Source organism: Gopherus evgoodei, chromosome 1, assembly GCF_007399415.2.
Source record: "Gopherus evgoodei ecotype Sinaloan lineage chromosome 1, rGopEvg1_v1.p, whole genome shotgun sequence".
Taxonomy (NCBI): Eukaryota; Metazoa; Chordata; order Testudines; family Testudinidae; genus Gopherus; species Gopherus evgoodei.
The window spans coordinates 258,550,019-258,565,294 of record NC_044322.1 but is presented as its reverse complement, the minus strand read 5'-3'; the positions used below and the strand labels follow the sequence as shown (position 1 = coordinate 258,565,294).

Genomic DNA, 15,276 nt, shown 5'->3' with positions numbered 1-15,276 from the left:
ATTTGTCTTACAGCTATCGAAAGCCACACAGTTACGTTCATGTGAGCTCATGCCTCAAGTGCATTTTCTTTTCACTGAATCTGTAACGAGTGCTGTTTCCAACTAAATGGGTAGCCGGGGAGACAAATTCCCTACCCCAAAGAAACAAAAACTCTGCAGCTATGGCATATTCCCACCCCGAATAGTTGGGAAAAGGTCCCCCAACATCCCCCTGCCCCCACATGTTTGTAATAGAAAGCTGGGACATGCACAATTTAATTCTTGTTTTATTATCATTATTCGCACAGAACCATCCGTGTACATGAGGCTGTACAAAGTGCAAATTATGGAACTGGTTACACAGACCCTCGTATTGCAGGTTTTAGTCTAAAGGCACAAGACAATACAGTACTAAAGAGCTAGGTCTGTGTAGTTTAAGTGCTTCACAGAATGGGTACCATAGCACAGGGCCTTGTAAGATGCAGGACTAACCAGGGAGGGTGCGTGGCATTGCTCCCATATGTGTATTCAGGGATGGTCATCACAGAAGGCTCCACAGAGACCCACGTGTAATGCTTCTTGTTTGGAGCCACCTAGGAAGTAGGGGTTAGAAATGTAGGGAATGGGAGTTTAGATCTTCACGAACCCAGTAAAAGTTCCTGCAGAGACAGTGGTTTGTCTTCAGAGGAAAAGTATTTGCCCACATTACTTGCCAGTTCCTAGAAATGTCACCATTACCATGGCAAATCTTACAGCATGCACTTTGAGAGGACTTGTGACATGACTTACAATTTCCAGCATGAGCTTGTTCAAACCTTTGTCCCTTACTACGTTCTGCCGGTGAAGGTAATGTGCCGAGAAGAGCGGATGTATGTGCCTTAGGAATGCACTTCTGACTAAGTACTCTTACACTGTTATGCACAGAAGCACCTTAAACATCATTTTTGTCATCAGACAATTCCACTGGCTCCCCATTTATTTCAGGGTCCAGTTCTAAACTCACCTCCTAGTTTTTAAATCTTCCATGGGCTTTGCTGTAGCCCTTGGTTGGAGTAAGCCAGTAGGTGGTAGTATACAGTATCAGAGCTTTTCTGAGGGCTCTGTTTCTATAGAATTCATATTTCCATTTGAGAGACAAAAGAAGAGGATGAAGGGTTGAGTCTGATTTTCAGAAATGCAGAGCACCCACAACTTCAGCTAACACTGGAGGAAGCTGAAGGTATGTGACACCTCTGAAAATCAGCCCCCCTAAAGGTATGTCTACACTGCAGCTGGGAGTGGGCCTCAGCCCAGGTAAACAGACTCACACTAGAGGGGCTTCAGCTAGCCCATTAAAACTAGCAGTATGGATGTTGTGGCTCAGGCAGCAGCTTGGACTCTCATGCCCACCTGATCCCCTGGGTCTGAGCATGGGTGGCTAGCCTGAGTCTCTGCTAGTCACAACAGCCACCCTATTTCTAGCATGCTGGCTTGACTCCCACTAGCACCAGCCTGCCTACATGGGCTGGGAGGCTCACTCCTGGCTGCAATGTAGACATACCCTAAGTTTCTAGCCCTCACGGCAAAACCAACAGAATGTGAAGCCCATGCAATGTGGTCTGACTCTTCAGGCAGGCAGAAGATATTAGTTGCTCCTATTCACCTCATTGGAATGAAATCTAACAATGATGCTACTAATTAACTAAGCAAGGCATCCTCCCCACCCCATCCATGCTTCAGCCTATCCAATAGACTTGGTCTCTCTACAGACTACTGTTCTGCCTCCTTTACAGTATTATTTGCCTCTCTTTCTGGCCTCAACAACTTCTGGTGCAACAGCCACTTCCTCTGCAGCTCTCATCATCCTGCACCACCTTTCATGTATTGCTTTTCCTCCCTGATTTTCCATTTCTGCCGCACCTTTACATTTCTCTCTCCTGTTCCTATTATATATAGTGTTCGTTGCTGAAATTCTGTATTAACAGTAAAGCAGTCTGGGATACAGTTTGTATAAATGAAATGGTCTTGCGTTACAGCTACATCTGGTCCTCAAGGCAGAATTTCGATGCTGTGCTGGCTACATCAACCCAGCTGAAGTCATGTCGTTACCACCTTGGGCTGTGTGATGTGTGCAGGCTTGTGAACCTGTCAGACTGCTTCTCTCTGCTGGATGGAATAAGTCACGCTTTCTCAAGCCTATCAGTTCCTTCTGATAGTTGGCCTTTGGGGCACTGTTCCATTAGCTCGTCAGGCCTTTTGGTAGTTTGTGTTTTGGATGTGCAGGTTTTGAGCTGTTTTCTCCATGCTCCATGTATATGCTTTAGCTGACAACTGAGGAGGATGCAGCCATGGGTCATTGCTCGTGTGCGGTGGAAAAGCCAACATGAAGTGGACTTGCCTTTCGCACAGTAAAAAGATAAGAGTTGAACACTTCTACAGCTCTCCTGGCTGCAAGAACACACCTGTATGCTTCATGCAGAGGTTCCCTGTGCCATCATTCTAGAATATACAGGCCAACATTTTGAAATCTAGGGCCAATAGGAATAAAATAAACTAGCTCAGCTGGAATACACTGGACTAGAAAGCTTTTTGGCAGGATGGTAGGAAAACAATAAATGATTTGTTTAAAAAAAAAAAGTAGGGGAAGGGTCTCTTCCACCTAAATAAGGACAGTTGGCATGCAGGCTAGAGGGAAATAAGAAAGGTTTTCTCATCTATGACATCTGTTAAACTAAATCAAAAGTATAAAGAGGGCTCATTTGTTCTCTTATAAAAATTCAAAATAACACAATATATTGAGACTCATCACTGATCTTGTTAACTGCCTCCTACCTTGTCTGGGTCTTTTAACCACATTGTGCAAAGCCAACAAAGACAAAGAAGGTCAGTACCTCTCAGCCTGATCCTCGGCTCCCTGTTCCTGTAAAATGAACCTGCCTTTTCTCATCTCTAAGGGGCTTTACTTACCCCTATTGGTATAAGTGTGGCTGCATGTAAACCCTTTATCTCCTTAATCACTGGTGTTGCCATTCTAGCACTTGTTTTGCGAATTTTTCCTATTTGTTTTAGACATTAAATATTTCAAGCTTCAATTTTTGTGTGTATTTGTTTCAGTTGGTGAGAGAGAAAGCTATCTGAACAATCTCACTCTCTTTCCCTTCCCTATGTTCCCTGCCTGCTCTCCAGCACTGACTGCTTAAATGATAGTGAGAAGAAAAGCATTCTCTTTTATACTATGTAGCTTTTTTGGTGGTCTTGGGCTAAGATTTTCTAATTATGAGATTTCCAACTTAAGCAGATGTCTACAGTTATGTTTTTTTAAAGTCGTGTGGCTTTGTACTATCCATCCTGCCAAGTGCCCATTGTCTGTCACATGACAACAATGGGGTTTGTTTTAGTCTTTCCTCTTCCCACCATGCAATCTGAGTAGCTGCTCTGAGACCATGACTGTGCATCACTAGATAATGACTGCTCCCAAATAAACTGAATGGCATAAATGCCATAAAATGCCAGACCTTCTCTATTTTTCATATTCTGTTGGGAATTGGGACAAATTGTTTATTTCCATACAACCATATATTTGCAGTCTAAAATGGAATTTATTTCAGATTAAGGAAAATAACACCAAGAAAGAACAAAGCAAAAGTGTCACGAGAAACACTGTGTGTGTATGTGTGTCTCGTTTGTAACAGGATACAGCAACTGTGAGAACAAAACTACTGTTGTCTCAGCACAAGCAGGAACAGATTCTCAGCTGTACTCAAGGAGTCCATATGCTCTCTTTATGGAGGCTCAACTCATAATGCCATAGTGAAGTTGAATTCAGTTTGGCACTTATAACAGGGAGTTGACCTCATTGTTATATATGAGGAATACAGCATATACTCCCCCAAAGTACAGTGTATAGTCTTTAAGAACAAAATGAATTTACAAGTAAATCTACTAATTAGAGTTTAAATTAATTTAAAAAATGGGTCTTTTAAGTATGTCAGTCTTTTCTTTGTCCCAAATGATCTTAATAATGGAATAACACAGACTCTTCCAACTTCCCAAATAGCTAAAATTAATTGAAATCTTGCACATAGGCTATATTTGAGAAATTAGGTTTTAATTAAGCTAAATTGTTATTAGCTATTATTGAATCCAATTGCTGTAAGTATGTAGGCTACATTCAAGGTCAGGTCAATAGCCCAGATAAGTTGTAAGTGGGGTTGATTTGACATCAGAGGTAACTCAACCAGTCACCATTTGTAGTAACACCATGAGAGGAAAAATAGGGAAAAACCTTGATCAATACGAGATTTCAGGATTGTCACTCCCTGCCACTCTGAAACCTAGAATGTTTGTTAAGTCAGCATGAAGCGATGGAAACAGCATGCTTGAGAATTCTTTTTATTCACAATATCACCAGGCTTAGTCATCACTGGGTTGTGCAGTCTGTTGCCATCCAGTTTTTAAGTTTCCAGTCATTTTGACTTTACAAATTATTACCATATAGTGTACAGTGCATGTATTCATCTGTGCCATGCCAAACTCCTAGACCATTGGAATATCAGAGGTAACTGAACCAATCAATATCTTTACTCCACAGTTAATTTGCAAGCAACAGTTTCATTGGTTGTATGAGGGAGAGTGAACAGATGGTAGATTACTAGGCACAGTTGCCAGGCCTGTGTGGAGTTGGCAACACTGGTGACAACCTAAAGGGTTTCTGTTATTAGTATGTCTATAAAAATCAGTTCAATCTAATCTGAAACCAAAAATACTGCAATCATATTTGTACAGTTATTGCATGATGTTTTTTTAGGGCAGAGTTAAGGTTGTTTAGGTATTTTAACTATATACTTCTATACCTTAATAGGTTTAGATTTCTTTTAAGTGTAGCCTTATGTCTGACTTTCCTGGGTTTGTGATAACTGATTTTTGGGATACTTAAAACATTCCTGTAATGTGGGGGGTGGTTTAACCTGCGTTTTACCTTTACCGGTATGTACTCTCAATCTACATTCCATTTTACTGTATTTTCTTTTTGTCTGAGAATAAATAAGTCTGCATATGCTGAAATAACCTATAAATCTGGGGGAGCAGCCATGCTTTCCAAAGAGAGACTTAATGAACAGAGAAGAAGGAAACTCAAGAGAGGACATGTCTGTAAGACACAAGCATTTGAGCAAAGCAAAAATCTAAGGTTTTTGTTTCTTCATTGCATTTTGGAGTAAATAGACTGTCCATTTCCTTTACTTTGTGACCCACTGGGTATACAGACCCCTGGATCAGGAGCATTCACTTTTAGTTCAAGAATCTCCAAACAGTTAATTTCCAGAGGTTCTCTGCTCCTTTTCATCATCATGGATTTTATGGCAGGCAGGTGATGCTGTGAGGCAAGTCTCTGTCCTTTTCTACCACAGGGATTTGCCCCAATTATAGTCATTGGTAGCCACCAATGTAGCTGCAAGACTAGCCCTAGACTAGACAAGGCAGGTCACAATTTGCCTTGATGGAGTTCACACCTGCTTGGAAATGGGTTAAGCTTCACTGATGTAAATTGCAGTTTGCCTTGTCCACACTAAGATTTTACACTGGTGCAACTCTGTTGGTAGTTGCCTACAGATGGCTGAAACTGGAGCAAATCTCCATTAGAAAAGGCCTAATCTAGTGTTTTGGAGAAAGGACACTGAAGGAAGAAAATAGGCAACTTTCCAGAAATAGAAGATCTTTTACATTTTCAAAATCTCTATGATCCACAAAATAAGGGTGGATGAACTAAATCAGATAAAATAAGAATTGACTCTAACCATCACCCAAATCCAGAAGCAAGAAATTCTGGAGATCAAAAGGAAAAGCTTAATTACATATAAAAATAATCCCCCCCCCCAAACTCATAAAAATGAAAGTGTGTGCTTGTGGGTTCCAGCCAGAAGCAGAGGTGGAAGTGGGTAACTTCCATAAAGAGAACTTTTCTCGTGGTGTTTCTATCCTGACCAAAAGCAGGAAATACCAGCAAGCTCATAGGGGAGTTTTTTATGTAATTTCCAGCCTGACTCTGCGGGCACAAATGGTTTGGCTAAACAGCTAGGGCCAAATAAAGAGGTGATACGTCTGGCATTATAAGATGATGTGATTTAGATGCAGAGGGTGTGGAAGAGGAGGAAAAGCAACTAGTCAGGAAGGCGCATGTTAAAGCAGGCCACACACTGGTTTACAATGTATCTTCTTGCCTTTGTCTGGCTTCTTAGTGTGTGAGTTAAGCAAGACCAGAGCTAGATATTTTCCCCATGCTAGTCTTTGTTCCAAGGGGTGTGCTGGGGTAGCTGGATACTGCTGCTATTGTGGATTGGGGCACCTTAACTGGACATGAGGTAGACCAGTGCTAATATGGCTCCCAGGTGGTGGCAGGGATGAAGGTGTCCTTGCAGAATCAGAGCCCTAGGCAGCCTGTGCCTAATGCCAGCCATGGAGTTAAACCTTCTGAGATTCCCTTGCACCCACTTACTAATGTACAACCCATGTCACCTGAAATATTGCCTCTGAGTTTTTGGGCCCATGTGCCAATTGAGCCAATTTGAGGTTTGTAATGAGACTAGCAAACTGAGCTCAACGATTGATAGTGTGGTTGTTTTTTTAGAATCACATAAAATATGAAAGCACTTTTCTCCCTCAACCTTGCAGATTTAACTGAAAGCGTTTTTACCTTACTCTCACTTGAGTCTCTGATTCTCAGAAATCTAGCTCACGTTAGGACCCCAGGGGAAGCCTTCATCAGATACTGGTAAATGTTGGTCACGTTGTGTGTTTATTTATAGCAGGCTCATGTTTAAGCACCTTATAGTTCTTTTCTTAGTATGCGATGGACAAGCTCAGCTATGAATTATCCAAGCAGCTAATGATAATACAGGGGAAGCTATGTAAGGCAGGTGCTCAGAGGGACAGAGGAAGGTGGGGTTCAGGGGATTGAAAAGAGAGGAGGCTGGCTGAGTATGAAATCCTCTCAATTATTTATTACCAATAATAATTGTTAATAACAAAGATGTCTGCACAATGTCATTGTGACTCTCCAATTTTACCTCCCTTCCAAATGCCTGTTATCTGCCACATTTGTCTTTATTATTTAGACAACCCTAGTCAGTGTTTTTTCTCTTGCATTTTGACAATGCTTCAACTGGGTGTTCTCACTCTCTCTCTCTCTCTCCCTCTGCCTTTGTCAGGCTCAGATTTTACTATTTTTGTTGGTAAAATTAAGATCTGATTTCTTTGTATAAAACTCCAGCACCTGTAGTCCTGAAGGGAGGGTGTATTTTTCTTGTGACTGAAAATTGCACCATGGCTTTTGCTTCTCTCCTTTCCTGTCTCCTCCAAAAGACAGGAGTTCGCATTTAAGGGATTTAGAGGTGGGAAGGGAGAAAATAAAAGGGGCCTCAGAGCCTCTCATCCTTCTCCCGGATAAAGCTGATTATGCCATAAACACACTGGCCATTTTTGTACATTTGTTTGTTTATTGCTTTCTTTTATTCAAGCAGTGTCAAGTGAAGGACTGTGTGAACTCTGCTCTTGACAGTAACTCAGGTTCTGACACCATCTGCCAGTTAATCCACTTGCCAGGGAAGAGTTTGACGTAGTTGTGTGTATATATGTATACACGCTTGCCTTTTAGCCATACATCATTTAAACAGACTCCTGCTTCATACTGATCAGTTTGAGAACCATTTGTGTTAAAAGATTGGCCTTAGATTCTTTTTCTTTTTTTCTTTGCCTCCTTTTTCAGTTTGGTTTGTTTATCTAGATGGGAGGCGGGGGAAGGAGTTGACTGGCGAATTTGCAGGGGATTTCCCTGAATAATGAACTCTCATCTGATTTTCATATAGCCTGGCCATTTTAGGCACTGGATTTCTGGTCTTGGCTTTTTCTGGAAACTATGAGTGCGGGGTGCATGGATTTCTTTCGTAAAAGCGGCAGGAAGCAGAGCAGGTGTAAATTGTCCATGTCAGGCTCTTTGGATAGCTGGTAAGTGTGTGTTTGCAGGAACGGCTGCTTCTTAGCTTTGTTTGTGACATGGTGGCCAGTTTTGCTTGGCTGCTGTCCCCAAGTGTTTCATGTATACCAAGCTCTCCCTCTCCTCCTCCTCCTTCTCCTAGTAATACATTGCTTCCACGAAGAACTCCACCTGTAGCGCAACGTGACACTCTGTATTGTATTGTTATCAGCTCACTTACCTTTAGACATGTGTTTGTTTGGCACAATTAATTGATTAGACAAGGCTATATTAGCTTACAGCATTACTGTGTATGTACCTACTACTGTAGAAAATGACTCAAGATCTCAAACTGGGTGAAGATTGGGTAGGGGAAAGAGTACACCCTTGGAAATGCTAATTGTTTTTGTAGTCTTTACACAGCTGAAATCATGCAATGTTTCTGCTGCATGCTAAGAAACTGCTTGTAATCACTTCTGAGAAATTGTAACTGTTTCTCCCCTAAGGGTCCCTCATGTCTGTCTCCAAATTCTGGAGATTTCTCCCACCCACCTGTCCATCCTCTCCCTGTCCCTGCTAACCCTGGCTCTTGATGCCTAATTCTGGACCCTGTCTTGGCTGAGGAGCAATGAATGCGTGTCCTTTCAAAGTAAAGTATTGCAGTTTAAAGGTTCTGACTTTCCTGCATCTTTGTCCCTGCCAGGCAAGGGGCCAAGCACCTGGTTCATCTGCTTGACATTGCTAGGCATCAGGGCCAACTTTAATCTGGCTTCTATCATCCCATTTAGGGCCTGACCAAAGCTCACTGAAGTTGGTGCAAAGACTTTCTTGGACTTCAATAGGCTTTTCATCCAACCCAGAGTATAGCTTTTATCTGTGCCTGTGAGGTGCTGCTTTGCCTTGTGGTTGGATCTTTTGCTACATCTCTCTTTGCAGAACCTCTCTCTTTCTGATCTTCTCAGATCATGCCATTGCCATTAGGTTATTTGTTTTGGGACCTTCACCACTATTTTTGAGTCTTGCTGAGAGAGGACAAGAAGAAACCAAACATTCAGATGCACTTGACTTCGTCCAACTGGACCTTAAACAAAACTTTTAAAGGATGTATACCGAATAATGGTTATTAATTAGAAAAGCAAAGAAACTTCATTACACCCATTGCAAATGGATTTTTACAGACATAGCTATTTAATCAGCAATTGTAGTGAAATTCATTTTATTCTACTTTTAAGAAAAAGTAGTTATTTGGCCCTCCCTAGGCTTGCTCTCAGAGGTATACAAAGTCTCTCCTTTCCACCATCAAAATTGCTTTCATTTTTCATTTCTAAAGGAGACAGGGGAGTAATGCTCCAGCCTGAGCCTGTGAGGATAGATTGAGTCAATATAGAAATAATATTTCGGACAATAATCAATGAAAGAATCTCTCTCCCAGGCCTAATTTCCAATATCAATTACTAACTCAAATAGTTCTTTACAAGATGCTTTGAAACATCAGGTTATTTATTTAAATTAGCTCTCTAGAATAAAATAATTAATGAATTAGCTGAATGGTGTGAAACTGGTGTTTCTATGGAATATTTGCATTTCATATTTGCTGTTTCATCTGGAAAATTTTGTACTCTTCAAATTTTTCTGCATCTTTTTTCCCTCTCCCCAAGGGGGAAATGTGACTCTTGAAGCCAACTGTTGCTCAGAAATGGATTCATTTGTTGAGTGGATGTGATCCATGTAGAGTGAAAAGTTTGTAAAATGGGTCCCTTATTTGAGTTCATAACATACAGAAAACCCTCCAATTTCAAGTAAGTTTGCCTTTCTGTTGTGCCTATCTTTCACACTTTTGACATCTGAACAGGGTAGGGTAAAACAACCTTTCACTTTTAAACCTTCTCTCAAGATTCAGGGTGCAACAAAAGTTCAGTCAGTCTCTTTATCTCTCTCTCTCACTCTCTCTCTCTCAAGGGTTGCCAACTTTCTGATTGCATAAAACTGAACACCATTGCCCTGCCCCCTTCCTTGAGGCCCTGCCCATGCCCCCCACTCACTCTATCCCCACTCCCTCTGTCGCTTGCTCCCGCCCACTCTCGCTCACTTGCTTATTTTCACTGGGCAGGGGCTTAGGGTGCAGGAGGGGTTGAGGGTTCTGGCTGGGGGTGTGGGCTCTTGGGTGGGGCTGGGGATGAAGGGTTTGTGGTGTAGGAGGGCGCTGGGGGGTAGGGGTATGGGAGAGGGTTTAGAGTGTGGGCTCTGGGCAGCGCTTACCTCAGGCAGCTCCCAGAAGTGGCTGGCATCTCCCTCTGGCTCCTAGGCACAGGAGTGGCCAGGGGGCTTTGCATGCTGACCCCATCTGCAGATGCCGCCCTCACAGCTCCCATTTGCCGTGGTTCAATGGTCAGGGGCAACACATGGAGCCCCCCTGCACCTGCAAGCTGGAGAGACATGCTGTCCGCTTTCAGAAGCCAAGTGAAGCTGGCTGCTGTGGCCAGCCAGACTTTTAGTGGCTGGAGCCAACAGAGTCCCATTTTGACCAGGCGTTCCGGTCAAAAACCAGACGCCTGGCAACCCTGCTCAACATTAGTACAGTGCTCATCTCTGGAGCCCCTCACACCCTCCTTTGGGATTTTGGCTGAGACATGCAGGAAGTGCTGATGTACCATAACACTGGCTATTCCCATTGTACTCCTGGCCAAACAGAAGCAGAAATGACTGGAAATCTTGTTTTCATGAGAGTTCCAGACCAATCTTGTTGTCTCAAGAGGTTTGGGTAATTCAGCTAAACACTTGTGCTTTTAGGGTGCTTGTCTGAGCCAAATCTAAACATCTCCATGCTTAGTAATTAGAAACATACTTTTATCTGAGTGAGCATGCAAACGTGCTCAGATGCATAGTTTAAAAAGATGCTACAATTAACTTACTTTAATCAGCCTCTCCATCCTCCTAAAAAATAAAAAAATCATGTTCTGGATTAATTGTGCAGCAGCGCTGGAAGAAACTTAAAGAAAGGAATCGGAGTTGGGAGTTTTGAATTTTCCTCCAGGTTTGCCACTCATGCTCATTATAATCCTAGGTAACTCGACTATGCCCAAATTTACAAATTTGGGTGCCTATAGTTAGACATTTAAATCCACTTTAGGCATTTAAATAAGAGATTTGATTTTCAGAATAGGTGAGAAATCTCAGCTCCTGTTGACTCCATCTTTATCAGTCCATTTATTTAAGTGTATAAATTTGGATTTTAGGGTTGATATTTTGAAAGATAAGTAATAATTTTGGTTGCCTTGGTTTTTGGGTGCCCAGCTTGAAACACCTAAAATGAGTTTAATTTCCAGAGGGATTTTACTCCTTGAATATATGAAATGTTTCATACAATCTCACTTTCATGGTTCAGCTTTTCTGATAGCAATAATTTACAATTCGAATAAGAAAACTAACCTCAGAATTGGTGTGTGGAGAGGGTGAGGGGCTGGAGACAAATTCTGGTCCCACAGTGAAGTTATTTATGATTAGGTATAATTTATAAAACATAAGGTGTATGGCTGAAGTTGAAATACTTGCTTCAAGCAAACGATAGACTTTATTTTAGATTAATCCATATTGTTTACTCACTTTGGTTATTTTTGACAAGATACTTTTTTGGACCTGCATGTGTTTTGTAAAGCAACTTGAGAACCTGCAGGGTGGTAAATCACAGAAACCGGATGACACTCATCTGAGATTACTATAGAGAATAAAGTGTGAAATAGCTGAGGTACTGGTGATATATCCTGAAAAACTAGCAGCTGTTCCTGACAGTTGGAAAGCCAATAACGCAATCCAAAAGGGAGGCACAGGAGATCCCAAAAAACATAGTCACACCAGCTCCACTGTAATTCTGAGGGATTGGACTGAGAGTCTAAGGACTGAATAGTTTAACACTTGGCTAAGTATAAACTCTTAGGGTCAAATCAGCACAGCTTCCGAAAGAAGGTATCTATTACCTGTTATACTTTGTAAGAAGGAGAATAACACGTGTGCGCTCTCTCTCTCTCTCTCTCTAAATAAAGATTACTTAATAGTCCTGATTTACTTGGCTTTTCAAAAAGCTTTTACTAAGTGAATAAAAGAAAATGAGTAGCTATGGAGTTTGGGTCCAAAGTCTCGGTATGTGCTAAAAATTGGTTAAGCTAAAGGAAATACGGTAGTTATAATCAATGTATGCTGCTTCTGAGTAAAGTTGTTAGCTGGATGAGCAGTAGCTGGGCCAAGTACTATGAGGCATTGGGAGGTGAAAGTGAAAAGTGGAGAGGTGAAGTCTGACATGAAATGGTTTTGGTCAGGGGGCTTGGATGGTTCAGTTGGCTGATATTGGGAATCTGAGCCTATCACTGATAGCTTACTGGTTCAAATCTAGCCTGACCAACAGCGGTTGTTAGAGCTGGGTGAATAGTTTAGTCAACTACAATTATTCCCATCCTTGTTCATTAACTGTCCAAAAGCAGACTGTGATTTTTGTGAATTGGTTGTTTGAAATTACTCACCAGATAACTTCTGTGAATAATTCTTGATCATTAGTAGAGATAGAGGGCAATTGGTGTGGGGAGAAAACCACGTTTCTTTTTCAATTCACCTGCAGTTTTTTCCATAGAAATTTGAAATTATGGCAAAAATGTTCATAAACCCATAAAATTTCCAACAACCATAGTCTTGTGCTTGTTTGTGAGTAGTTCATTTTGAGTGTTAGCTACTTGCATTCCAATCTGTTTTGATTTGGGCCTATACATGACATTTTGTATGTTTCTGTTCCCTGAATTGGATGAGCATAACTCTTTGAATCACGTTTCGGAAAAGTCTACATAAAATGTGCTGTTTCAGTAAACATTCCTGTCATTAGAATATTTTCAGAAAGCAAACACAGGAACACATTCTTTCAAAAATTCAAGAGAATATTAGTGGAAAGCTTGTTGTTGGGTCCCCTCCCACCCCCCAATATTTGCAGGACTCTAGTTTTCATCATTCATCAGCTGTTCAATGGCCTATGTGAAACAAGTGTGATAGTCTTTGTCCAGTTACTAGCAGATGAATCACATCACAAAATGCACATACATCATTGGCACCTTCATTGGCATTCTAATTAGAGAAGCCAAGAACTAAATCAGCTAGAGACATTTTTGCCTTTAGAGGTGATTCCTCAGTGTTAGGGCCCAGACACATTGATAGGGCAATGTGGAGAAATTTGCACTGCTTCTGCTCATGCTGCCATTGTTTTATGGAGAAACAGAGGAATTCACTAGGTCAATCAGTATAAAAGACAATTGAAAAATAAAGTGTTTAGTAGAAATTGTAGAGGACTGTGAAATGCTTGAGATAGAGTTCAGTGCTTTGGGGATTATGTAACATGATGGTGGCACTTGAAACGTAACTTGTCTAAATGCAAAGTGATGCATTCTGGCAAAAATAGCCTAAACTTCTCATGTACATTGATGGGTTCTGAACCTGTGGGATTCTCTAAGGAATAAGAGTCATTGTGAGTAGCTTAGTGATGATATCTGCATAGCATGGATGCAGCAATTAAAAAAATTGGATACTTCAGTACAATACAGATGGGAGAGAGGAAATAATAAAACAGAAATCTGTGGAGCAGAATGGTTGTGGGATTTGATATCTACCTTCATCCACATCTTCAGTAATTAGTCAGTCTAATCAATTTATTTTACTTTAAAGTAATGAATGAAAGAGTATCTCTTTAAAGAAAAATAGTGTCGGAACGTGCACTCAGAGACCGTTGCCTGTACCCTCCTTTTGCCCATCTTGTGCATATCTTGAATGAAGTTGTTCAATTCATATGAAGTATTTTGCACGTTTATTGAAAATTCCAAGAAATGAGGCTTTCCCCAACTTCAGGGACAGAAAATGTTGGTAAAATCTTTCTGAATTGTGACTGAATCATTGGAGTTCTCTGGCCAGAGGCAGGATTGTATCAGGGTGCCAGTGAGGAGCTGTAAGGGACTTTGTTATTGATTCTCACCAAAAAGCACCTGGAATTGTGTTTTCTGGAGACTTCAGATGAAGGTACGAGGAAGGGGAGCAGCTTACCTGACGTTGTACATTGGTGAAAAATAAAATAAAAACCTGGAACTGACAAGATGTGTGCTTAGCATTAACCTAGTGAGAAACTGCTATTTTACATTGGGTTTGGAAGGGTTCTTTCACAACCCTAAATTGTGAAAAGTGTCACTCTGAGAAACAAATAATGTGAGGTGGAAAAGGCTAGGGTCAGGATTGGTGTGCTGTTCTCTTCCACATTAGGGTTTAATTCTGTCCTTAGATACAACACATCCCTTTGTGTCTTGGAAAGTATGTGCTATTGCCTGGTCCACAAACAAGAGCAGGAATGAGCCAACAGCTTCACGTTTTGCTTGGAATGCAAGTGGAACACATTTCTGGGTCTTAGGGTGATCTCCAGTGGGCATTTGTTAACAGTTGAAAATTACTACAACTTGGCTCTAGAGGCACTTGGCAGGGTTACCCTGACCACACTGGAAACCCCTGCCTCAAGAATCTTTTTAGGAAAATAAATAATATGAAAAGAATACCCCAGTCATCCTCCAGCAATTGAGACTCCAGATTAAGCCTTGTTAAGGGCTCTGTGAGCTGTGGTAAATTGGAGTGGGAGGTGAAAGTGTTTGGTCTGGTTTTCCGTTTGCATAAGCTTTTATTATTAGAATGTCTGTGTTTTCTCAGAAGTACTCCTGGAAGGCATCTGACTTGTACAATTGCCATTAGCAGGTACGTTGGTCAGTTGCTAGTCTGCAAAAATCAAGCTATCAGATTTGGGCACAAATTTGCAGTCTTTGGAGAGTTTCTCACAATATGACAAATAAGGAACCCTTCTCAGTGCAGTATTTATGCATTGGCTGACATATCTTGGTTCACTGTCCTATACACCCTCATGTTCGTTTCCAGGTGCATTTCATCACCCTCATAGTTATTTAGACATATGACCTTTCTGTATAGCTGCTTTACCTAATATGGACTATGCATCATGCGGGATGCTTTATTAAATAAATTTATTAAATTAGCTCTGCTGGATTGCTCATGTCCTGTTTGCTATCTAAGATTATTTTTCGTGCCTTAACATAAACCTCTCTGTGTCAGCACAGCCTGTAGATTATGATGTGGCTTATGTGTAGGACACACACAGGTAAGTGTCACAGTCAATAGATAATACTGAGTTATAGGAAGACAGACATCTGTTTTTGTGATGGGATGTATATAGCAATCCTCCTATTAACCATTTAAGGGCCCAGCTTCATACTATGGATCCCTCCACACTATAGTGGAACCTGTAACAACACAATTATTTCCTGGCCTTG

The 15,276-nt window shown here is 41.2% G+C and overlaps 1 protein-coding gene across 3 annotated transcripts in view; it reads left to right on the top strand.

Moving 5' to 3' along the window:
- The window catches only part of DGKI (diacylglycerol kinase iota), a 305,312-nt gene that overhangs the window by 47,502 nt on the left and 242,534 nt on the right, over positions 1–15,276 (top strand). Inside the window, exon 1 of one of the 3 annotated variants that reach the window (XM_030543862.1) lies at positions 7,827–7,959. The exons of the other annotated variants lie outside the window; for them this stretch is intronic. Coding sequence (XP_030399722.1) covers positions 7,871–7,959 — 89 coding nt within the window. The 5' untranslated portion in view covers positions 7,827–7,870. Of the gene's footprint in view, positions 1–7,826; positions 7,960–15,276 lie in introns of those variants that run through there. 3 annotated transcript variants of the gene reach the window in all.